Source organism: Poecilia mexicana, unplaced genomic scaffold (genome assembly GCF_051168715.1).
Source record: "Poecilia mexicana isolate PSO_F unplaced genomic scaffold, ASM5116871v1 scaffold_18, whole genome shotgun sequence".
Lineage (NCBI taxonomy): Eukaryota > Metazoa > Chordata > Actinopteri > Cyprinodontiformes > Poeciliidae > Poecilia > Poecilia mexicana.
The window spans coordinates 8517161-8542956 of NW_028263387.1; the positions used below are offsets into that span (position 1 = coordinate 8517161).

A 25796-nucleotide genomic window follows, 5' to 3' on the forward strand; every position below is an offset into this window, starting at 1 on the left:
CAAATAGAAATGAGAAAAGATGTGTAAAATAGGATCCAATAAGCCCAAAACGGGGGAAAAAAAATATTGGAAAGATAATTTAAATGAAATCTAAATACTGGAACAGACTAAATGAATTAATTTATTTTGTTTATAATAACGAGCTCCACAAATTGCATAGAAATATAGAAAACAATTTTTTCTCAATCATGTTTTGCATTGTGACGGTTTTGTGATATTATCTGTGATGTTGTGCATTCATAGAAGAAACTGATTTAGGATAACATCTACAGTTTTATTACAGAATTTGTTTCAAAAACAGTCAACAAGCAGCTCACTCAGTAGATGCACTCATTCTCTTTTCACTGCGACCGTCGCCATCGAAGGGTACGCTTAAATACGTCACATAAAATATATAATATCAGCTCGTCAGTGAACCAGAGGCACAGTCAGGCATTTTCTTCGCCTACATTCAATTCATTCCTTCCTGATCTCCTCTCAAAATATGGGACAGTGAGCATCTAAACCAAGGGTCAAACATGTTCGAAATATAGTGCAAGACAACAGATGTGTGTATAAACTGCTGACAGTTCACTATAATCAAGCAAACAGCTCGGTCTACGGTAAGCACTAAGTTCTGGACAACATCACAGCTTATGCTTGAAAGGAGCGATACGCTCACTAACCCAATAAAGGCAAATATGAGTAAGATATACGCTGATTTTCAGTATCACAAACTGAAAAAGCTGCTTTTTAACAGTGAAAACTAAAACAGACGTCTCTTGAACATCCTTTAGTTGTGTTACCATCTTAAAATCTCATAACTAAATAAATAAGAGTAAAGATTTATATACATTGCTGTCCAATTGCGAACCCCAGTGGAGATACAGTTGTACTATATTGTGAATTATTAATCTATTTTGAAGTTTAGTCAATGAAAATCACACACACAAAAGCAAATGCCTTCGTTATAATCAGCCTAATTTGTTGTTGATTGTTCAATTCCTTTACTCCAGATAAAAATTGTTTTCTATATAAAAAAAAGAACAACAAATAAATGGGTGGAAGACATGTGAACCTTTGACACTTAACTCGGAACAAACTAAATTCAAAAATAAAACAAAATATTCAGACAGCATTGTAAAAAAAAAAAAAAAAAAAAGCCTAGGACCAATACTAAAGTGGCGATAAATTAGTCAGCATTTTTCTTTCTTATTAAGAACAAATGCAGTTTGTAATCACAGCTCTCACCCATAAAAACGGCAAGATACACAAATATTGGCTTGAAAATCTCAGGCGGATGTATAGCTGAAGTTAGCAAACAGGTGCAGAGTACAGTAACAAGACCTCCAGATATTAAAAAGTAGATTTCTCTTCAAAGCCGTTTATCCGTTTTATGAATGTCGGACTTCATTTCACTAAAAGAAGTTTGAAACTCACTTTTCAAAACCATACAGGAAGTAGTTAAACTGCCCTGTGGCACTTAGTCGACTAAAAGGATAATAAAAAAAAGAAGAAACACTGGTAAAAACCTTTTCAGTCTTTCTGTAGATATTTTAAATCATTCATCTGTAGCATTTTGGGTAGAAGAAAAAGAAAAAGTGAGAGGGTGATTAAAAAACCCCCAAAAGAGTAATTTGTAAGCAATGTGGAAATAATCCTAACCGTTAAATGCTAACTCTGGCTAAATGCTAACGATGGCGTCTTGGCTAGTTTTAAATCATTTATCTGTAGTAGAAAAAGAACAGGTGACAGAGTGATAAAGTCAAGCAAAGGATGAATTTGTAAGCACTGTGGAAATGCTGCCAACCGTTAAATGCTAACAATAACATCACAGTGTTAAATTTAAGGGATATATTTGTCATTTCTAATAAGTTTTGCCTCTAATTCAGACTTTTGTCAAACTGGAATTTGGTCACTCTACACTCAGCATCAACAATATTAGCAAGTCCAAGTTAGATTTATGTTAGAGTTTCTCAAAGGGCTGTGAGGTTCAGTTTAGTAAATCTATTCATGAAACTCAAAAGCATAGGTAAACTTTTGTTGTGAACCTTAAACTGTGTATAATCTCCTGAGCTTTTGCTTCACTACAATCCTAATATTCCTCAACTTATTTTGAGGAACATATAGATGGGATCTGCTTGTGGGTTTAGTTTTTACATTTTAATGTATTTAATCTGCTGGTATGGAGGAAAATGCAATCCTGAGCAGCTTCAGGAGAAGAAAAAAATTGATTTTCTGTTGCTGTCCAATCATGTTGCATGAGTAAAGGATGAAGCAAAGGTTGTTAAATAAATATGAGCACTAAGGACGTCCTTATAAATGCTAACTTGTAAAAAAAAAAAAAAAAAAAAAAAAAGCCAATTAACTAGCAACATGGCCTTTACTCTACAGCAGGCGTGTCAAACTCCAGTCCTCAAGGGCCTCTGTCCTGCAGTTTTTAGACGTGCCACAGGTACAAAACACTGGAATCAAATGGCTTAATTGCTTCCTTCTTGTGTAGATCAGTTCTCCAGAGCCTTGCTGATGATCTAATTATTCTATTCAGGTGGTGCAGCAGAGGCACATCTAAAAGCACCGGCTCTTGACACTTGTGGTCTACAGCCTAATAAAAACAGCAGCACACTCTCTGCTTTAACACTCTGACCTTGTGGCATCTCACCATTCTGTTAATTTATTACTGTTCTATAAAACACACCACATCGTTTTCTTGTAGACCATCACTGCACCGCACACGCCCCGCTGGGCAGGAAGTCCTGCACATACGCCGCCACTGCCTTAGTGAGGTAGGTCATGCTCCCAAAGCGGCCACTGGGAGCGCTGTCGTACAACAGCTTGCACACCCCTGTGGACGGGTCCTTCTCCAGGATGTGGTCTTCCGCTCCCAGGTCCTTCTGCGGGGATGGGAGGCAAAACAAGAAATCCGTCTGAGCGCCAGGCTGAAATTCAGACGCGGGCGTACGGAGCCGCCGATTCTGACCTGATCTTTGTAGAACATGTCGTTGGCCTGGTGGACGATCCTCTCCACGTGAACGATGGAGCCGATGCTGGGGATGTCCACGTCGGCCAGCATGGTGAGGACCAGGATGGCCTCCACCAGCAGCTGCCGGTACTCTGGCTGGGGGACACGGTTCAGCACCGTCTCCACATGGACGGAGAACTTAATCTCTCCAGGGGTCATCTGAAGATGGCAAAATATAAATACGGAATGAGTCAAAATCGTCATTCTTGCATTAAAAAAAAAGAGTTTGGTTTAATTTTGCTATTCAAAGCCACATCAATGGTGTTTTATCCAAGTGATTTCAACTCTTCGTTGGCATAGATGGACTAAAACATTTGAGAATTTTTAATTGGAGAGTTTTGAGCAATAAAATCCTAAAAACTCTTCAGTAACAAATCAAATATTTCACCAATCCCAAACTGAATTTGACAGTCCCTTAGAAAAATCTTTAACATTAATCTGCAATAAGTCTAACTTTGACCTGCTGATATATTGTAGTGTTGGTGCTTGTCTAATGCTGAAAAAGCATTAAAATGTGTGTTTTCACAAATAGAATAAATGTTTCAAATCTCAGCGTACAGTGATGAAATTACAGTTCGATAAAAGTACTTTGGAGCTGCAGACTCCAAAGTAAGAGGAAAAACTCATTAGAAAAAACAAATATCTCCCAGGTTGCTTTGATATTAAGTTAATTCGAGGAAATGTAAAAACACAAGCAGTGGAGTGATTTCTTACCTCTCTGGTGGTTGAAGATGGAAGGACAAAGCCCTCTATGGACAGACCGTGGCACTGCAACACAATTAGGGCACTTTATCTCTGCCTTATAAAATATTTTGAATTTTTTGATAGCATGTTTACCAAAATAAAATAGGACCTTTAGGTTCTAATTCTAGCACCATCCAAAGAGACTAATGAGGACTTAGCTGAATGACGCTTTCTTTAACGTATTCCAAACTTGTTGCACTTCACAATAGGGTAAATCATTCACTGAATAATGGATAACAAACATCAAGCAGACAGACCTTCTGCAGGATCTTCCACACTTTCTGGTAGAAGCCAACGGGGACTCTGTTCAGCGCTCCGTCCAGCCGCCTCCTGCGCAGCCACTGGCCATGTCTGGTGTCCTTGGAAACGGGGAAGCTGTCCGGAACGTCAAAGGACTCTACAGAGAGCAGTCTGTACCGCTGCAGAGCGAGGAAGACAAAAGACAAGGCTCTGTGGCCACTGATGGTATGTGGTGAAACAGCACCCCCTGCTTGTTTAAAAGCACAGTGAAACGTTTTTAGACGTATTCACAAAAAGTGACATCAAGTTGTTGTGTGCTTTGGAAGAAAACATCTGCATCCTGCTAGTTAATCTTTTCCTTTTACCAGGGGAGAAGTTTCATCAGTTCTACTGAAGGATGGGAGACATTTCAATATCTGTTACTAGATACAATTAACCAACTTACGATTAATTGTCCATTAATGGTTTATTAGATTTAAATAAATTCCAATCGATTAACTAATAACTTAGGCCTTCTTTTAGTGTTGTAGTTTGGCCGCCATCCAGCAGAGGGCGCCACTGGTCATCCTTGGCGGAGCCAGCTGAACAAAGATGGCGGAGCATCTTTGTTCCGCCATCTTTAGTAGAAAGATAAGACACCTACAAGCTTCAAACAAAACATTGTGTAAACATGTGAACTTCTGATAAGGAGTGAAAACAATGCATGTTATACGAGTATGAAGCTATTACACAAATTGTAACAAGTACAGATCATTTTAAATGCAACACTATGACCAGATAAAGTTAACAAAATGACATTTACTACTGAAATAATCAATATTTTTTCCATAATGGCTCCTAAACCATTCTTAAAACGTGTATACCCAACAATCCCACAGTTTTCTCTACCAAAAATATATAAATACATTACTAAATCCAGGTGATGTCTCTATAAAAATTCTAAAAACTGGCAGATAAAAGCAGATTTTTACCCCAGATTCGATGTTTTCTACGTCCACTGACTGAGCTCGGACACCCTGAGAGACAGAACAACAAACAAACAAATGGAGACAATGAACAAAAAAAAAGAAAAGAAAAAAAAAAGGCAAAAATAACCCCAAAATTGTAGAAAAAGTGATGAGTCGGATCAACCCCAGACCAGTCGAGTCACAACATGCATGATGGTACACCGGTATCAGAAACAACAAGGATTAACGGGTAGTTGAGAAAAATCACCTGCAGGAATTAGTCAAGTTATTATAAAAAAACAAACATTTAATTTGAGAAAATTAAATGGATTCACCATCTTAAAGATAGTCAGGCAGCAGACAATTCCCAAATCAATCGTCCTGTTAAAGGTTTAGAAAGAAAGAAAGCACCAGAATACACCATGTCTCAGAAACGAAAGGCGCTTCAGACTGAAATGAATGATCTCTAGTGAACCCCTGCTGTTTATTTTATTGTCACCTTCTCGGTGGGCGTCACAGGCTGGTCGAGCTGAAATACAGAAACATAATTTAAGGTTCTAAAAGGTTTTAAATTTACACCGATGAACCTGGTTTTATCCTGATCAGATCTTACAGTCTGCTTCAACTAACGCAAAGAAGAAGCTAATGAAAGGTTGGAGGTGTTCACAGTCATGCTAATAGCTTTATGACCGATTGACTGATTTTTGACAGTTCTTAACCTGCAACTTTACATTTATTTATTTATTTTGACCAAATTCTGATTTATTTTGAAAAACTCTAAACTTAACAGTGCTAAAAAAAGAAAAAAGATTGATTATGGTAACATATAGCTGCTTTCAACTTAAAATTAATCACTTCAAAACTCCTCTTATTATCTACTATGGCTACATGTGGTAATGATTTTGCTAATTTAAATTCATAAATGTGAGCAAAAATGGCTGCTTTGGTTAAAAAAAAAAAAAAAAAAAAAAAAATATATATATATATATATATATATATATATATATATACAAAGAAGGAAATAAGAAGAGAATACAAGAAAGAATGAGAGAAAAGTAGAAAAAAGGGTAGAAAAATAAGAAAGCAAACAAGGGGAAAGAGGAGATAATAAAACTGATGAAAAAAGAAAGAAAAAAGAAAAAGGTATTTTCAAGCGTTCCATCTGTATTTATTCATTAATTCATGAAGCTAGACGCAGAAGCAATGTTCCACTGTGTGTCAGAGAGAACTTGCTGTGAAACATTGATGCTAATTATTAGCAGTAATATGCTACTAATTAGCATAGTTAGCATTGCTAACTGTAAACATCGTCACCGTGTCAGAGATGATGACTCGAGGTTCGGACTCTGACTCGTGCCGCACGCAAGTCTCAAAAACAAAGACTTGAGACTTAAACCCCTGGTCAGGACCTTGAATCTCTTTAACAATCTTGAGCTCATGTGAAAACAAAGATGAGGATGATGATGAGGTAAACTAATGTTCTGTCCACATGTAACACACAACTTAGAAAAGAGACCAGATTTGTGTCAATTTGTCACCAAAAATGCAATTTGTTCCTACTTTTTATGTATTTTTTTTCTTTGAAAATCAGTAACGTTAAACCCAAATTTTAAACAGATCTTGACAGTAGATAACCGAACAGTATTTTCTTGTTGGAGACCCAACACCATCAATTTTCCCATATGGATTACCATCAAAATAAGATCCAGCAGAAAAAAAATTACAAACCCCAGCTCCTTTAGTAAACTGGATTTTTGAGTCAGTTTTAAGAATTAAGATAATTTTTCTCGATTGGCGCAATAAATAAAAAAATCTTTTTTTTTTTTTTTTTTTTTACTTAAAATCTCCTTCAGTGAAACTGAAATCATTTCCCCCCCATCTGCACCCGTGAGGTGAATTAACACCCACTATAACGTTCAGCATCACCTTACTGGGGTCCAGCATAGATAACCTGCGCTCCAACTGTAAAAAGCACAAAAGTAAAGTTCACCACATTGTTTAAGATAAGATAATCATGTCCCAGAATCTCATTTTCCTCCATTTAAAAACGGTTGCTGAGTTAGCCTCTCAGTCCTTAGTGCTGTTTAAAAGTTTTAATCGTGTTTCTCACTCCACTTCTGAATGCAGGTCGGGTTAAAAGTGTTAATGAGCCTCAGCTGCCTACCATCTTCATGTCACTCTTCAGTTTACTGATGCCCGCTCTCTCGCTCTTGGTGGCACCAGTGTTGCCTAGGTGATGGATGGAGATGGCAGGACTGACGCCGACGTCTGCCTCCCTTACTGCGGACGAGGAAACCAAACACACAGTCTTACATTTTACAGCGGTCCTGCATAGTTTTCCATGTAGTATTTACTGACTAAGGTAGAACACATTAAATGTTTACGTTTTATTGTTGATTTATGGAAGATCTCGCTTCATAAAAACTTCAATAAATTAAAACCTCAAGAGAGAAAAAAAAAGACACAAAGAAAGAAAGAAAATCTGAAAGGAAATAAAAATGAAAAGCAGAAAAAAAGCAGAGAAATAAGAGACAGAAAGACAAAGAAACAATGACTGAAATGAATAAAAGTAGAAGACAGAAAGAAACAAAAGAGAAAAGTAGAACAAGAATAAAGCAGAAAGACAAAGAATTTAAGAAAAAAGAAAGAAAGGTGGAGAGGAAGAAAGAAGGAAAAAAGGTAGAAAGAAAAGCTGAAATAAGAAGGAAAAGAAAAATAAAGAAAAAAGAGAAAGAAAAGCTGAAGTAAGAAATGCAGAAAGAAACAAACAGAAAGAAACCGGAAGGAAATAGGCAGAAAGAACAAAATAAAAAGCAGAAAGAAAGTAGGAAGGAAAGATACAGGAGGAAAAGAAAGAAAGAAGCAGAGAAAAAGAGAAGGAAATGATACAAGGCAGACAGCAAACAACAAAAACATTGGGAGTCAAAGAAGAAAGTGAGATGCTGTACGGAGGGGAAGGAGGGATGGAAAGAAATAAGGACAGAAGGAGGAAGGGAAGATGGACACATTTAGACAAAAGAAAAAGGAAGAAAGTCTGGACCACTGATATCAAATCCCAGATCTCAGATTTTCTAGGTAGCATGGCAACTAGACAATAAATAAAATGTATGTAGCCAGGCTGTGCAAATTATTCAAAACTTTAGCAAGAAAAACAACAACAAGTTGGAGGACTGACCGCTGCGCTGCACTCCGAACTCTTTCCCACTCAGGATGTGGTGCAGCAGATTCTTCAGCTCAGACGGGCTGAGACTCATCAGGCTCTCTGTGGCTTCCTCTCCTGCTCAAGTACACAAAAACAAGTCCTGGATGTTCTTCTGTCGTTTTCTATTTGACTCAGTTAGAACAAAGCTGTTGAACCTCTGACTGACCAACGAAACAAACAGACCTGAGCAGCTGAGTGACTGAGCCAGTTCGGTGGCCATGACCTGAATAATGAGGCCAATTCGCAGCCGGAACATCTCGCTGAACAGAGACGGCTGAGTCCTGATGCTCATCGCCAGGTACACCATGATCTCCTAGGAGACGGGCAGGGATTACGACAGGTAGGAGCGATTCACAGGAGGTTATGTGGAGGGGGGCTCAGTGAGCCACCTGGGTGAGGATGGCCACACTGATGTTGTTGTCGCTGGCCTCGTCGATGAGAGCGGCCAGCTGGTCCGGAGGGATGGGGGCCGTGATGGTCTTCTCTCTCGGCTCAGGAGGAAGTCCCACGGTCAGGTGCTTCTGGTGCGCTAGCAGGTCAGAGCACGCCTAGACAACGTTGGGGAGATGGATTTGGAAACATTTCTGCACTTCTAAAACGCATGTGTTTAATAAGGTTTGTACTCAATTTTCAGTTAAAAGTTTTCCCAGACTTTCCACTCTTCCAGGTTATACACTGTTTTCATATATAACATACAAAAACAAACTGAAGTTATGGCTGATAATTTGATAGCAGACAGCTTGGACCAGAAAAAAAAAAGAAAAAACGGTACTAAGGGAGGAAGGAAAGACATAAGAAAATGAGGGCACAAGAAAAATGGAATGTAGAAAAGAAAAAGGGAAAACATCAGAAAGAAAAGGAAGAAGTTAAAAAGTGTCAGAAGAAAAATGAAATGCAGGCTTTGTACAGGTGTCACCAACTCAAATTCAAGACCACTATGAATAGAATTTAAGACCAGCATCACAACAGAAATGCACAAAGGAAAATCGCAAATAGAAAATTACATGGGTGGCAACAAAGTGAGCCAATGGCTAAGATGAACATCGTCCTGTCAACTAGTGACTGATTTGCACTTACAAATGATGGATGTAAAAAAGCTAGCCATTACTGGCTGGCTATCAAGGGTCAAGCTAGCTAGCAAGAGTAGAGCTTGCTCGCTAGCAAGTAACAGCTAGCTGCTAATTAGCATCTTAAAGATTAAATAGAGATTAAATAGTCCCCCCACAACAAAACTAAGACCAGTGATTGACATATTGAAGGCTAACTTATTTATTTCAGATTCATTTAAGATAACGAATTGGTGCTTAAAATCAGGAGATAAACATTTCTTTATACTTTCAATTTCTTTTTTCCCATATTATTCTAGGACCTGGAATTACTGAAATCAAGTTCTGGACTTTTCCAGACTGTGTGGAAACTTGGGTTTGACTAATCTTCCTGAAGTTCCCAGGAATTGATGGCAGCTGGTTTTGTGCAAGAATCCTTCACACGGCGACACGGCCGCTCCGTACCGAGTCGAGCTCCTCCACCTTCTTCTTCAGCATCCCAGAGATCATCCTGATGAGGCCCCACTGTTTGAGGTCACCAGCCTTCTCGTAAAGCTCGCTCAGCAGAGAACTGACTGTGGAGCCTTTGCCTTGCAGCTGGGTGTCCCACTCCATACCCCTGAGGACACACAAACAGGATGATTACTGTGGACTGCAGCAGCAGTAGCAGTCCTGTTCGACTGCGCTAATATGCATAACTCAAAGTCTTACTTGTCTTTGAAGAGGATGTAAAGGATGTCTGCCTGGTCCTGGAGGCTTTTTGTGTCCTTCAGCAGCTGCACCAGAGCGTCGTAGTCGACGGCTCCGCTTTCGTCTCTGGGGATGCCGCTCTCCACTGAGATCGACACCGCCGAGCTCTGGAGAACGGACGGAGGGAGATGCAGTCAGAGTGAGGCGGGCGTTTGGTGCCGGCGAAGAAGAAGAAGAAAGAGAAGAACAGGGAGAACCTGTGTTTCCTGCGGCTCAGAAGGGTCTGGGAGATTCAGGTTGAGTGACGGCTGACAGGAACGAAACAGCTTGCTCGGTAGGTACATGTTGACATCTGGACGAAGTAAACAGGGATCACACCGTTTATGCAGGTTTTACCAACTCAAATTTAAGACTTTTTATAACCATTTTAAGACCATTATGAATAAAATTTAAGACCTGTCTCACAACAAATGTAAAAATGAAATGCAGGAAACCAAAACTGTGAAATTTTTGGGGTCTTTTTGTGGTTCTCGGCAGCAGGCTTTGTGCTTCTCACATGGCATATGGCTGGAGAGCTAGCAAGTTTGTTAGAGAGTTAAACAAAATAAAAGTAAAAAAAAAGTACAGGAACCAGACCCAGAAAGGGGGAACGAAATGTAAAAAACCTGACATCACCAAAGAAAATCTACTGCTCTCTAAGCTAACTAGCTAGAGGGTCATAAGCTAGCTGCTGATGACTTGTTTGTCTGCTTCCCAGCTAACAAGCAAGTATTGGCAACTTATCTTATCATAGAATGCAGTGAGTGAGGATGTCTGTCCACAACTCAAACTTTTGCCTGACAGAAAAGTCCCACGGGGAAAAAAATCTACATAGAATATGAGATTTAAAAGTCTTTCCACACCAAAATTTAAGACCTGTGATTAACATATTTGAGGCTAACTTACATTGTCTTAAATTTCTTAAGGCCTTAGTTTAAGATAAATTAATTTAAGATGTCTTAAGGAAGCATGGACACCCTGATTGAGGATCATCATCTTCTTTTAGAAACAGAACTCCTGTAACGACTCACTGTGTATGTTCAGATCCTGAGCCTTGTTCATCAGAGAAACCATCTCTTTGGTCTTGGTGGCCGCCGCCTTGAACCTGCCCAGGCCTCCTGCCTGACGCTTAGACTTCTTGGGGGAAGAGTGAGCCAACAGGTGGTCCAGATATTGGGCGAGGTCGTCCGCTTCTGGAGGAAGGGACAGCGAGGAAACGACAATGAGTAGCAGAAAAGGGCAAATACACAGAATAAATATAAACTAAGAGAGAAAAAGGACTTAACTCACCTTTCTTTAAAAAAAAACTTAATTTAAAAGGTTTAAAGGTCTGAAAAATCTATTTTTAGTGTGATTTTTTCATTAGCATGCAATTATTAAAGGGAAATGTGATGCATTTAAGAGAAAAAGCACCAAACCAGCTGTGCCAAGTCCTGCTCGCAAAATCAGTTTTGTGCCAAAATGTTTTTTGGCACAAAATGCATGCAAGCTACCATGCATTTCTTTTTATATATATAAATGATGGATTGATCCAAACAAAATGCACACACAACATGCTGCCTCACCACATCCACCATCACCACTATGGTGAAACTCTACACAGGATGAGGGTCAGCGTACACATGATGTAGAAGACAGTGGTGATTAATGCAAGTCTGCAGGTGATTTAGGTTTATGATGGAGCTCCAGGTAAATCACGTTAAAGATATGCTCAGAGAGGTTAGTTTAATCATCATTTACAATCAGAGAATTAAATCAACTGTAATAATCGGAAACAAAAATCTAAATTATGATTCAGTTTCTTCATTGGGAAATCCGTGCAACAAGAGATAAATGAATTCTTTGTATTTGACACCATGAATGTATTTTTTGAGTGCATTCTACAAGGAATGGTAAAACCAACCAAGAAAAACACGTAACCTGTAGTGGTGCAAATATCTTATTATTAGCTGGTGTCACCATTCCTCTCCATCATCCAGACTTTATTCTTACCATCATCACAACGTAATTCATGCATGTATCCATCGCCGTCATCATCATCATCATCATCATCATCATCATCATACTGGTCGCCGTGCCGGCCCATGCTGCCAGAACCCTTACCGTCGAGGAAGCTGAGGTGAGCGCAGCAGGAAGTAGTCAGGAACTCGGACAGCTTTCCCGTCTGGGTCCTTGCAGACAGAGAAAGGAGACGGGAAGAAGGTGATTTATGGTGTTTACAGGGTTTGTGCACTTTTCCCACATTAGAATACAAGAACTTTACAGGTTAAGTTTTCTAACTTCACCAGCGAACAATAAAAATGAACTAAAAAAAAAAAAAACACAGTTTCAATCTACTATTGTGTAGTAATTTATTACCGTCACTAATAATGTCCAGTTTTCTACATTCTACAGTAGGGACAATCTTTTTATGTTTTGAAATGTCTCAGTACTCACGCTATACAACTGACTGGTCAGTTGTATAAACATTAATTTAACAAAAAAAATAAAATAAAAAATGTCAAAATACTGTTTTGAAATAGATGACAGATCAATAGGTCATCCATTGACCCATTAGGAATAATTGATATTCCTTACATTGAAACAAGTCACGTAAAGGTTAATTACCTTTCTGCTCAAATTAAATGCTAAACCTGTGGAAAATGTCAGTGTGGGGTTTGTCCCGTCAGACCGTCAGTTCCCGAAACCACACACACAAAAATTCATAAAGGCGCATATGGGTTCACTGCAACCTCACCAGAGCAAAAAACTTGTGGGGTCCAAATGACCCCACAAGACTAACGTTAAGCACAATAAACAAAGAAAGCTACAAAATAATTTCTAAAAATTGTTATCGCTATGTTTTCTGTTATTTAGGAAATAGAAATAATTTTGGTAAATCTCACTGATCTAAAACTATTTTTTTTTAAATTAGTCCAATTTAATTTCAAGCAGTGAGAAAAAAAAATGAAGATGACTTTTTATATCATCACCTGAAAGTAACATTTTCAAAATGTAAGTTTTTAATCAAGTTAGTTTGCACTTTCTTACAAACTTTACAGTTCGACTATCAAGCAAATTCAAGGACTTCATAAAGAAAAATCCAGCACTTGTCAAACCTTAAAAAAACTAATTTAAAGTGGACAATCATCAAACATAAATCCACCTTGCTCCTCCGTAATATCCGTCCTGTAGCTTCTTTAGCGTAGCTATGACTGCAGGGTCCAGGTCAGTGCGGTCTTCAGCTGCAGCAGAACGAAGCAAAACGGCCATCACAGAGGCAAAGCAAGTACAGGTTTCACAGAAGGAACGCTCAGCAGACACAAACACCCACTCAGCATGGTCTGTGAGATGGGAAAGGTGACCGTCGGTCGTCCAGTTATCCTCCATCTGGATGCGAGGTAGGCGATCTCGTTCCTCAGCATCTCCACGATCATCTTGTTGTCCAGAGCCAAGTAGAACTGCTGGTGGTCGATAAACTGTGTTTGGTTTTAGCAAAAAAAGAAAAATCATGGAGGATGAGAGGCTTTCAATGTGAAATCTTTTGGGATTTTAATCCAGATATCTGTTGTTTCTCATTACCTGAGGAGTGAAAGCAAAGATTGTGTTTCTAATGATGTAGAACTTGGAGGTTCCCAGAACTCCTATTCTTCTGTAGGGTCTCCCTGTCAGGCCGAGCCTCGGGTTACGGCCTGAAACGGACGAGGAGAATCAAGAAAGAAAGGGAAGGTGAGGAGGAAATTACATTTTGTGCCACCCAATGTCATGCAACAGAATTTGATGTAAGCCATACAATTCTAAGTCTGTATTAGGACTCTTATTTTGAAGTACAAAAGGAAGTAGTTCTTGGTAACAAAAGCGCCTAACTGCTCTTCTTACATCGTTTATTAGAAAACATTTCGGAAACAAATTTATTGAGGCACAAACAAGATATGAGGTTTCTGAGCACTGTGAGAACACTGGCTAAACGTTAGCCGCTAATGTTTAAGTTAGCATCGGGTTTGAAGCTTCCTATTGGTGGTTAGAACTAGAGATGATGCGGAGCTTGTACCGAGTCTGGCGTAGATGTGGCTTAGGACTCTGGAAGGCTGAACATGGATGGGATGGATATCCGCCACGGTCTCCACATTTATACCGTTCTTCATCAGCAGCGCCTTAATCTCATCCGTCTCAGCCAAAATGGACACTGAAGGAGAAAACCAGTTTGTTTAGGTAAAAACAATAAAATGTCTGTAGGAGTGAATCGCCCTTGGCTGTGAACTCACCCTGTACAACTACATCAGGCTTAGGGATCGTGGAGAACCGTCTGTTAAGGGGATCGATCTCTCCCGGAGCGAGAAAACCCTAAAAGCACAGAACCATTTTTGGGTTTCTGCAGGTTTCACCAACTCAAATTTAAGACTTTTTAAGAACTTTATGGATGGAAAGAAATGTACTAACTTAATCCAACCAACTGGTGTTAAAATTACACTTCCCCAGGAGGGATGCAAAAAAGCTAGCTACCAAGGGTATGTTAGCAGTGAGTGACAGAACGCAATAAAGTCTGCATGTGACTCAAATTTATGCCCAACAGAAAAGTTCAGTGAGAAAAAATATATATGCAAGATTAAATAGGACTAGTAAGACCAAATTTAATACCTATGATTAATATCAACGTACATTTTTAAAATGTCATTTTAAGGCCTTAATTTCAGGCTACGAATTTAACAAGTTTTATGACTTTTTAAGGTTTATTAGACAAATATTTATGCATTAAATAATTCTGATTTATTTTTCAAAGAACTAATTTATTTAATGTTTTGTAAGCTCCTATAATGGAGGCCCAACCCAAAAACTTCCCAGTATTACTTCATTGACAGCAAGCAGGATTTTACTGAAAGTTTTGAGGCCTTCGGTATTGTCTGGATGAGCAACAGCAAGCAGCATCAGGTTTCTCATGTTTGGTCACCTCAGAGAGGAGTTTTCCAAGGATGTACAAGGATTGACCCCATTTTAGAGGACACTTCCCCATTGGGATCCTTTCTACTGAGTGAGGGTTCACGTACTCCTCTTCCACCTGTTTGAACATCCAAGCACATAGAGGGACAGATTTACAATCACCTAAAATCCATTTTCACTCGAAGTCAGTCTGAAGCTAAGATTAGATATGAAAGACGTCCTAAAGCTTGAAATCCATCACCTTATCTGGAGGGACACTGTAGAGTTCTGGCAGCAGCCAGATCCCATCTTTCTGTTTGATCAGGATCGCCTCCAGCGCCTCCTGGTACTCCTGCACCTGTAACCAACATCAGCGGAAATATACAGAAAACATGTCTGCGTACAAAGAAAGTACAACACTGTTTCAATGATTTACCTACAAAAGGACTTATTTAATAAAAATGTGGTATAGAGGAGAAAAATTAGGCAAATACAAACCCCAATGAAGGACATTTAATTACTGATATCTGACCAAAGTTTAGCTCACAATAACGCTTACATGTTATAGTTTTAAGTACAATGGTTCAGCTTGTTAAAGTATGCAGGTTTTGTTAATTCAAGGCTTCCAGTCATTTTCATCATACATGCTATACCTTGACCCTACCTTTTGTAGGGTCAAGGTCCTACAAAAGGTACGTTTTCTGGGATGCACATCACTGGGAAGAAGCCAATTGTCCCAGTGTCCTAATCGATGTACTTGATCAGTGGCACCCAGCTCATTAAAGGCAGACTTGGTCTTAAAAATGTAATTCCACAATCAAGAATTAGTGTCCAGTAAAAGTAAACAAAAGTGAACACATGTTTCATGTTGGTCACTGAGGCATAAATTACCTGCTCATAACTGTTGCTAAAAATGCCGTCGAGTATGAGATACGTCCAAAACAGAGGCCACTCGCACTCTATGTTCTCAAACAGCTTCAGCTCAGCCGACTCATAATACAGCCGGTTTGGATCCTTTACGGAGAGAAACACACATCAAGACAAAGGTTTAGAAATTCAGGCCTCTAACAATAGCAAACTCTAAAAGTTAACTATAATCTGGTAGGGATTCAGAAAGGTCAAGCATACAGTTAAAGCATTTCCATTATATTGTCGAATTTTAAGGCCTTAATTTTGGATAAATGACAGCTGGTGATAGATTTTTTTTTAAATTATGCAGTTTAGTTAAAGGACTCCACTTGTTTCTTTTGAAAAACAAAATAAACAAAGTTTCACACTTTCAATCCTTTAGTCAAAGAAACTAAGAAGATCTGAGACGTGCATTCACTGCCATGGTGACTCCATCTTTTTGTATTCATGGAGCAACCCTCAGTTTATTGTTGCCCGCAGCTACTTTCCACCCAAACAAAACCCAACAAAAACATAAACGCTGCAGCTACAACAATCTCTCCAGTTTACATTACTTTGATAATGAAATTTAAGAAAGAAAAAAAAACAATCACATGCACATTTGAACAAAAGTAACAGCTCAGTTTGCTCCTTCTCAGATGTAACAAGGTAATGTTTTGTGAAAAGAAGAAGAAAAAAACCTGCATGTGTGGGGTTTTTTGTGCTCCTTTTTTACCTCTCGGGGAGTTTTGTGGCCGTCTCTGAGAAACCTGCAGCAGCCGTATCGACCCTGCACACAGAGAGCAGAAGCTGATAAAGACAAGTCCTATTAAAAAAGGACTAGAAATGGTCAAATTAATCCTCAGTTTTCATAAGAATAGGTATTTAATGAAAGCTATAGAAAGTATCAGAGCTGGAAAAAAAATCAACATCTCTGGCAGACTGCAGGAACACAATCCAATCAGTGTTTCACCTACTCAAATTTAAGACTTTAAGACATTTTTAAGTCCATTATGAATGGATACATTTGCACTTATCCAAAAAAGCTAGCACTTAGCAAAAAAGCTAATCAGCTATCTAGCATTAGCAGTGAGTTAATGGTAGCCTCAAGTGTCTTGAGTCACAGAACGCAATGAAGATGTCTGAGAGCGACTCAAAGTTTCGCCTGACAGAAAAGTCTTGCAAGGAAACAAAAAAAGAATATACGAGATTAAATAGTCCTATCAGGACAAAATTTAAAACCTGTGATTAATATATTGTCATCATATTAAAGGCCAATTTGCATTTTAAAATTTTAATGCCTCAATTTTAGATAAATGAACTGAAGACTTGTTAAGGGTGTGCAGGCACTGTGTTTACTCTCAATGCTTAAAACACCCTAAAAGAAATTTGCATGCATATTACTTTCTACTGTTTAGAATCAGAAACTATAATGAAAACATGGAGATGAGCACATATTTCTAAAACATTGCAGTTCTTCACTTAAGAAAAACAAAAAAAACAAAACAAACAAAAGCCTGGAACAAATCTCCAAATCCTGATTTCTACCATACAGGCACACAGCAGACAAGAGGCTACCTGCAGTTTAGAGATGATCTCCTCCTTGGTCATGTTCACTATGCTCATGTCCTCCACAGCGAAAGCGGGGTAGGTGATGATGGCCAGGACTCCGGCGTCCACCTCTTTAGAGATGGACGCTCTGGGCAACATCGACGTCAGAATAGACTGAAAATGAAGCACAGAGGGAATGTTTGAGTTAAACAATGATATTATTACTATTTATAACATGCTGTGTGTGTGTGTGTGTGTGTGTGTGTGTGTGTGTGTGTGTGTGTGTGTGTGTGTGTGTGTGTGTGTGTGTGTGTGTGTGTGTGTGTGTGTGTGTGTGTGTGTGTGTACCTGACAGTGCTGTATGTCATCGGCCAGCGCATGGACCACAGATCCAGGCCCTCCTTTTGCTCCAAACAGGTTGAGTTCATCCAGAGCCTCCAAAGCTGCCTATAGGTCAAGCAGCAACATTAGCAAATGAAAGATTTACCGAATACTCCAGTAAGCAACTTTCAATCGTTAAAAACAAGAAAGAAATGTAGGAACAACTTCCAGTGGAAATCCAAATGGTTAGCAACAGGCAATTCAAGATATACACCCAATGCCAACTTTTAAGGTGGAGGGCTGAAAATGTGGCCTTGTTTCTTAGATCTGAGCACCTTCCCGTCAATAAACAGACAAAAAGGCCTTTTGTTACTAAAGGAATCAAAACCCATCGATCTGAAAGCTTTAGGGTTGGTTTTCATCAAGGACAACAAATGGTCCAGTATGGTCCTCTCAAAGGGGCAGCGCTGTCTTTTCCAGCCACGAAAGAGTCATTTTATAGAACAATCAAGGAACTATGTTAACTTCTGTTATAAAAATTTTTATATGCATCAAATGTGACTAAAGAAATTTTAGTTACAAATTTAACTCATTGAAATTGGGCCTCTGTCGCTTTAAAAACTCTTGCTCTGAAACTCCGTCTTCAGGAAGTCATCACAACACGGCTCCTCTTTTAAACTTTTAACCACATTTTTACCAGTGTTTCACTGAGAAGTAGCTCGTATAATGAGCTCAGTAGATGCACGGTTCCGCAAAGCGTTTGCTAATTTCTGCTGGCTAGTCTGAAGGAGCTGAGTAGGGAAGTCGCAGGGGTTCGGTGCTCTGAGAGGCGAAAGCTTGGAAACTGCACCTAGGAGGAGGAGCTTTGACTCAAAGGCGGAGCTAGGCCCACCTGGGCGTTTTGAACAGGTGAATGGTTGCCATGGGAGATTAAAGGATTTCTCAAACATTCATGAAAGAGTCAAGGCAACACTCCAGGGATGTGTCTGATGATGTAAAGCTGAAAAAGAATATTTTTCACAATACTGCCCCTTTAAATTAAAGTGTGTGTGTTGACTGCAGTGAGAACTTCGTGTGCTGTGTTATTTCTGTGTAGGAGGCTATTCTCAAATGACTGCAGAGAACCTGATACCTCCTGTTTAGTGTCAGCCAAGGACAGCATTGGAATCAGACGGGCAGAGCGCTGGAGTGTGAAGCTAAATCTTCAAAATGATCATGTTTAGAATGAAGCTTAAGGCTTTCTTTAATATAACCTCCCCATCATCAGCTGTCACTTTTAAGCTCTTCTTCTCTTCTCATTCTCTCTCACAAACACCACCTCAGGCCGCTCAATTTCAACCGTCAAAACAAAGCCGCTGCCGCCGCTGCATCTGATCCAGAGTCAGTTTGGAGCGGCCGGGTCACCTAAATGTCAGCGTAAAGGCCGCTGGAGTGACTGTGCAAGATATTCACGGGAACACCTGTTCTGGTTTTAGCTCCGGTTCAGGCCTCCGTTTAGTGTTATTCCTGTGACTCTGTAAAACGGGAGCTAACCTTAGCCGTGCCGATGGAGCTGGCATTGATCTCTGTGATGCCCTGGTTGGTTTTGTCTCCTCTCTCCCACATCCCATAATCCTGCAGGAGGCCAGACAAGGAGACACTCAGAGCAGTTCCAGAACGTAAAGGTGGGTGAGACAGGTGGATGAACGGACACTTACAGCCACTTTGTAAGCTGCCTCGATGTAGAACATGAGATTCTGAATGACATCCACTTCGTCTTGGGTGTAGATGATGTGGAGACCTGGAGCAGAGAGACACGGACTTTAGATCCAAGCGCATTCGGGCGTTGGGGCTAAACGGATAGGAGGTCCTTTGCTGCACCTGACGCAGTCATCTGAGCGAGGAAGAGCAGGAACAGAGAGGTGGCGTCCACCTGCAGGTGGCCCCACTGGTCGTCGCCGACGACGATGGCGCAGGTCTTGGTGTTGTACTTGGCGTGGAGCGAGTCTTTGGTGCTCCGGCTGTATTTAAACTTCTCCACTTTGTCCAGCTGTGGGAGGAAAACAAAGACGATGAAAAACAGAGTATTTCTGAAATACCACATTTTCCGGACTATCAGTCACAATTTTTTTTATTTTTGAATAGTTTGGCCTTTCCTGCGACTTGGGGTGTTTTCACTGCCTTACAGCTCATTAGCCCACAGTGGCAGTCGGCTCTTTCAGCACTAAGGCAGCTTTTGTTTCCAGCAGAGAAAAACCGTTCCAGAGCGTGGCTACCGGCCAGGTGGAACAGAATCAACTCGGATCGATTGATTTGTTCCATTTTCATCTGGTGTGCTTCTCGTTCACACTCCACTGTGTCAAACGAACCAAACCCTTTGAAAAACCTGTTCACCTCCTCACTTCAACTGAACCAAGACTTAGGTTTGTAGGCGGACCAGAGTTTTCGTTTTTGGACCCCATTGAAGTTTGATTATGCATTCACTCTCCCCCAAACACACTGTGGAGGTGTCAGACTAGTTTGTTTGACTAGTTTCTTCCTAGACAAATAAACTGGCGTTGGATTAAAGCGGATTAAACAGGGCTGGTGTGAATGAACCCTTATAATCCGGAGCGACTTCATGGCTTGTTTTTTGACTGGTGCTGTGAGGCTTGTGGTCGTGCAGTTACGTCTCCACTTCCTAATCATATATTCTCAAAGGAAGTGAATATATAACTTTGCAGTTGGAACCAAGTCGATGAACGCCACCGCCTCTCTGTCATGCTGGATTTACTGCAGCTCTGCTCTTCACCGACTACTATCAAGTATGCCAAGCCAGGTCCTTCCCGCTACGGTAGGACAATCTGACAAGGTACCTCAGACCTCAGACGGTCAGAGCAAACTAATTTAAACCACGGACATTGGTACTTTCCAGTTTCCATGAGTTTGATAAGAAGCAACTAAACACAACATGTCACTGGAACCCTTCATCAGCATGAGAAAGGCCTCCTCAAGTTCGACAATTTCTAAATAAATGCGGCTTATACTCAGGAAAATACAGTAATTTTACTTTCCAAGCAATTCAACTGTGAAATCCTTTTGTAGGAAAGAAATAACTGTACCAATGATCTTACCTGCCTCATTATACACTGGAGAACACCTCTCATCAGCTTCACCACGCTCTACAGGCAAAGAGGGTGAAACGTCAAAGGTTTCAACGTACTGCAGCCTACATGAAGATGTTGAGTCCATCCACACACACACCTGTTCCAGCTCATAGGCCTTGGCCTTGTCTTCGTCTCTGTCTGCGTTCTTCCTGTAGGCCAGGCTGAGGGCCCACACGGACACAATGCTGTACACATTGTCTCTGACCCAGGCGTCCGGCTGGTCGGTGCTGCCTGGCAGAAGACCCGTCACCGGATCCTGTCCAACACACAGCAACCACAGTTATGGATGATGAGAAAGCTGAGCAACAGGGATGGAAGGTGAGGTGAAAACAATGACAAAATATCTGCGATAAAAACGAGTGTTAATCCCAACCCATCACAATTTTTCTCTTGTATGATGTCTTATTAAATATTTACATCCAGACACTTCAGTGTGTTTTAATATGATTTTATAAGACAGAAGGACAGAAAGTAGAGCGCCCCTGCTAGGTGGAAGGAAAATACACGGGTTTACAATCTTTACAATTACACTGATGTTTATGGTGGTCAAATATTACAGCAGTATTTTAGGCTCACAACATTCAGTCTGGACTACAGCTTTTTGTTGAATATGGCCTCTTCAGCATCAGCTTCAAACTATCACCTTCTGGAGTTCACCAACATAATTATTGATTCTGGCACTACAGCACACCATTAAAGTGAGAAATTTGAGAAATAACATAGTATTAGTGCACAACATATGATATTTCCCATCCCAATCCCAATAATATTGCAGTTGCATGACGTCTTAATTTTGTGAAACCCTGTAGTTTAAACAGATTAATTTAATAAAATTTAAAATTTCCGTTCTGTACAGTCTGATCTTTATGAGCTATAAACGCTTATTTTATTATTATTATTAAATGTGATAAAGGCCAGGCCTTTCACTTATTTCCTATGATTAAGTTTGAATTAGTCTGCAATAAGTTTAGGTATTATGAGAAATCTGATTCTGACCGGAAGCAGCTGATTGTTCTTTTTCTGAATCATCTGTAGTAGTCATAAATAAATAAAAAAAAGAATTGTGCTTCCAGCTCATAACATCTGTACGATTTGAAAACGCAAAACTGTTTGAAATAAAACGTCAGCCGAATTTTAAGTGCAAAGCCATTTAGCGTTCAGTAGGAAATCTGGACATCATCTACCCGGCAACACGGACATCAGAAATTCTACGACAGCAACAAAATGCCTAAAACTACGTTTCCCATAAAGCCCCGTCACCCTCCTGCTGGATCAGGGTTTGTGTCCAAATATACAGCTGCTTGTTCAGCTTTTCTCAAGTGTCGCTGCCTTACAGCTCATTAGCTCACAGTGGCAGTCGGCTCTTTCAGCACCAAGGCAGCTTTTGTTCCCAGCAGAGAAAAACAGTTCCACAGCTACCGGCCAGGTGGAACAGAAGTGCTGCAGTAGAAGTCAAAATGCTGAGGAGTTTTAGGGAAATCTAAGCAGCTGACTCATAAATACCGAGATGCAGAGCAACGTGACTGGACCACCAGAGAGTTTTCAATTGTAACGAGATGTGATAATGGAGGACTGTTGGCCAAGTGCTCTATTTGAGCAGTGAAGTGGACACAGCCACAATAACTGACCGCGTTCACATTCAGATATTGACCTCACATTCAGTTCCTCCTGTTTCAGAGAAAACAGACCCGCGTGATTCAGATGAAAAATCTTTGCACCACCTTGAAGAAGCCAAAAGAACCACATCATCTGTGAAAAGCAAAGATGATGTAAAGAAAAACAGGACGCTCCCCTCTTCACGACTGGCTGTGTTCAGAACTAAACTGACAAAACAAAGTTAAACTTGACAGTGAGGAAACAAATCTGCGAGTTTTTGGAGTGTCATTGTGTTAACGCTTAGAGTTTTTATAGGAGAGATCATACATACGTCCTAATTAATGAGGCAGCAACCGAAACTTGCCCAGTTGCTAGATCAGCTCTTTTAAAATAAAAAAAGGGTAAAAAAAAAAAAATTGGAGTCATTCCCCCCCATCAGAACTGAAAGCAACTTTTTTTTTCCATTCTGTACATGGTCTAGGTGTAGGGGTGGCGATATTGCCAAAAAATAAAAATTATATTATGATATATATTTTTTTTAAGTACCTTGAGAACAATATGCTACATTTTTGGCTTTTTTTAATGTAGGATTTGGTCAAATATACAACTTCAAAATAGTTTTTAAGAACTTAAATATTATGTGCAAAACTGAGAATCTTGTTTTTTAAAAGAGAATGTTCCTTTTAAAAATGCTCAACACCATTTTTTGACGTTGCATCAAAAAAAATTGCAAAGGTTTCCTGCCTTAGTAACAACATCCACACTGAAGAGAGTTGTTGTCAGGGCGACATGTTAGCGCTTTGAAATGGTGCTGAAAATCTCTCTTTTTGGGTCAATTTCTTGGTGCATCTCAACTAGTGATGCACGATATATTGACATTATCATCGGTATTGGCTGACATTAGTAATTTTTTAACATTCGACCTGATAAGTAAAACTGCATCAATATTACGAATGATGTTTATTTCCACCTAGTTACTGTGTGTTCGAGGAAGGGGTTCCCATGTGATACTTGTTCAGTCTTGTGATGACTACAGTGATGATGTGCAGGATTAGAGAGTTAAACTGAAGAAGAGAAGCAATGTAGGCGATGTGGTTGCTTTTACATGGTCTCAAAAGTGTAGCGAATCATATATAAGTAGGGATGCACTGATATGAAAATTTGGGACAATATCGATATCTGATTTTAATATCGCTGTTATGGCCTTTTACTGATATTGTATACATTTCACTACCATTTCAAAACCTTTGTGGAAAAAAAAAACTCAACCAGAATCAGACAGCAATAAGATAAAGATAAATAATGGTTGTTTATTTCAGCCCAATATGTTAAAAAAAAGACTTATATCGGCCAATACCGATGCTAGTGCCGATATATGGTAGATCTCTATATATAATAGGGATATTGATGAACATGTTATCGGTCATAACTAGGGATGCACTATATTAGATTTTTGGTCAATATCCGATATGCCGATATACTAAAACTCATTTGGCCAATAGCCGATATCAATGCCGATATTTTTTTCCAATACCTACTTACTGAAACTAAATGGCTTTTTCTACTGTGGAATTAAAATACTGCACTATCTTTGTCCATTTAGCCTGCTAACAAATGCAAATGCTAAAAATGATATAACACTTTCAACTTGCTTTATGTTTAATGTCAAATTCATCCATAACATCTGCTTTCTCGAAGACAATGACAACACTCAAGTCAAAACAGTGCAAATTTGTAAATCTTCACAAAACAAAATTCAACCTGTTCACAAGCAACAGGTGAACAGGTCAAAAGCACATCAGTTGTGCATTAAGACTTAACAGTTTCTTATGACGTGCTGTGCTGGAGGCATCATTGTCACTGGTTTGTCACATAAAAACAGAGCCTTTTATACTGGTGAATTATTTTGACAGAATGGCCAATGTCCGATATTAAGCTAATATTGGCTGATACCATGCAGATGATATTGTGCATTCCTACCCATGACATAAGTACTAATATCAGATATCGGTATCAGCCCAAATTTTCATATCAATTTATCCCTCATATAATACCATTTTGAGCAAACAGCAAAACGGTTTTTTTTGTTTGTTTGTTTTATAGGCCACATTTGCCATACTTAATCGTTCAGCTAAAACAAAAATGAGTTTTGCATGTTTTATAATACACAGAAAGTAATTCTAATCAGACTCAGCAGATACGGCCTCAAAGAAATACAGAAATTGGTACAAAGCTGTTACAAATTTCAGCTAAATACAGGTAACAAACAACATAATTTAAAAGAAGATTCTTGCAGTAAGGCGTTTGGAATTTGGAAAGTACCCCAAATTTACAGATGTATTTATTTATTTATTTTTTTTCACGAAATCCATGGGGTTAAAAGCAAGATTATGAGCAAAACAACATGTCTTTTCAGGAAGTAATTTCTGTAGTGTAGGTTCTCATGAAAACCTTTACTACATATGCGTTTCTGACATTGCTTTAGTTCCTCTACAGTGACTGCAAACGCGTACAAAAACATTTAAATATGTCAGAGCAGCACAGACTTGCGAAATATAACCTTACCTCGCCCTGTGCATGCTTTACCTTTAACTCTTTTTAGCTTTCGTGTCCTGCTGCAGTGTTTCCAACCACTAAACAAGTTAGCTTAAAGTCATTAAAGTTAATGTAGAACCTCTTTAGCCACTCACTTGGTGCTGCAGGATAGTTTGCTGTACTACCCGGGCATAGTTGTCCAATTTAACGCCAGAGTTGCTCCTACTTCTCATGCTGACAAGTGAAGGTCTAGCTTCTTCTACTGGCGGGTACACACAGTTCGGGACGAAAATCGTCTTAGGTTCTCGACAGAGAGGTCATTTTCTGCTGCGCTGTATTGAATTACTAGTAGCCGGAAAGAAAGACAACTAAGCTGCAGTTTGGCTGCAGCAAACACAGTTCAGCAGCTGGAGGAAGCGAGAAAGCGGTGAAACATGAATCCGAGATGAGAGCGCAGCCGGAAGCAGCTCATCTCTTCTTCAAAGTAAAAGCATACTTCACAGGAAGTGAGAATAGACCAAAATTTCACTGTGTGATTGTGCGTATATAAAAACTTATTAATTTAAGTTTTAACAATACTAAATTAGCCCAGCATAAATGCCAACCCTCACTTGCGCTCTAAATGGGGTATTCTAACAGGATGTTAGGACCTGTAAATATTTAAACCAAACAACATTTCAGAAAGAGAGATGACCACATAAATTGTATTCAATAACTAATTTTAAAATTAGAGTATAAACTTGAAAAAAAAAAAATTCATTATCATCATTAACTTTTTAAAAATTGAATATATAATTTAGAGACTTCAGCATTGTTTTTTACAAACAAATTTGAAAATCTAAAACGAAAAAGGGTTGATTAAAAAAAGAAGTTAACAACAAAAAGCTCACACTGCTTTTAGTTTTCTTTTTAATGCACCTTATTTGGTCAATACATCTCTTGTCTCCTAATATAAGGGCTTAAAACTAAAAAGAC

General features: G+C 39.4%; 1 protein-coding gene across 4 annotated transcripts; it reads right to left on the bottom strand.

Moving 5' to 3' along the window:
* Positions 1-253: 253 nt before the first annotated feature.
* On the bottom strand, positions 254-25262 carry phka1a (phosphorylase kinase, alpha 1a (muscle)). 4 transcript variants are annotated; one of them, XM_014981648.2, is made up of 33 exons: positions 24977-25262; positions 20788-20946; positions 20658-20705; positions 19426-19594; positions 19263-19345; positions 19099-19179; positions 17593-17691; positions 17272-17418; positions 16430-16483; positions 15697-15819; positions 15068-15163; positions 14837-14944; positions 14154-14232; positions 13940-14074; positions 13471-13580; positions 13223-13367; positions 13055-13133; positions 11902-12080; positions 10941-11102; positions 10128-10222; positions 9892-10037; positions 9646-9799; positions 8524-8682; positions 8318-8447; positions 8108-8209; positions 7097-7212; positions 6859-6894; positions 5432-5461; positions 4957-5001; positions 4003-4164; positions 3716-3769; positions 2960-3160; positions 254-2873 (listed from the first exon to the last, which is right to left on the bottom strand). In XM_014981648.2, the coding sequence occupies exons 1-33, from the start codon at positions 25052-25054 to the stop codon at positions 2700-2702; spliced, it is 3738 nt and encodes a 1245-aa protein (XP_014837134.2). In that variant the 5' UTR covers positions 25055-25262; the 3' UTR covers positions 254-2699. The 4 variants fall into 4 exon arrangements, with proteins under 4 accessions (XP_014837134.2, XP_014837130.2, XP_014837131.2 ...); XM_014981644.2 differs by lacking the exon at positions 6859-6894; XM_014981645.2 differs by lacking the exons at positions 5432-5461; positions 6859-6894.
* Positions 25263-25796: the final 534 nt, after the last annotated feature.

Coding starts and splice junctions, on each gene's coding strand:
- phka1a (XM_014981648.2), bottom strand. CDS start 25,054: ATGAGAAGTAGGAGCAACTCTGGCGTTAAATTGGACAACTATGCCCGG. Junction 8,683..9,645: donor AGGTGGAGGAGCTCGACTCG/GTACGGAGCGGC, acceptor AACGTTGTCTAG/GCGTGCTCTGACCTGCTAGC. Junction 3,161..3,715: donor CATCTTCAACCACCAGAGAG/GTAAGAAATCAC, acceptor TGCCATCTTCAG/ATGACCCCTGGAGAGATTAA.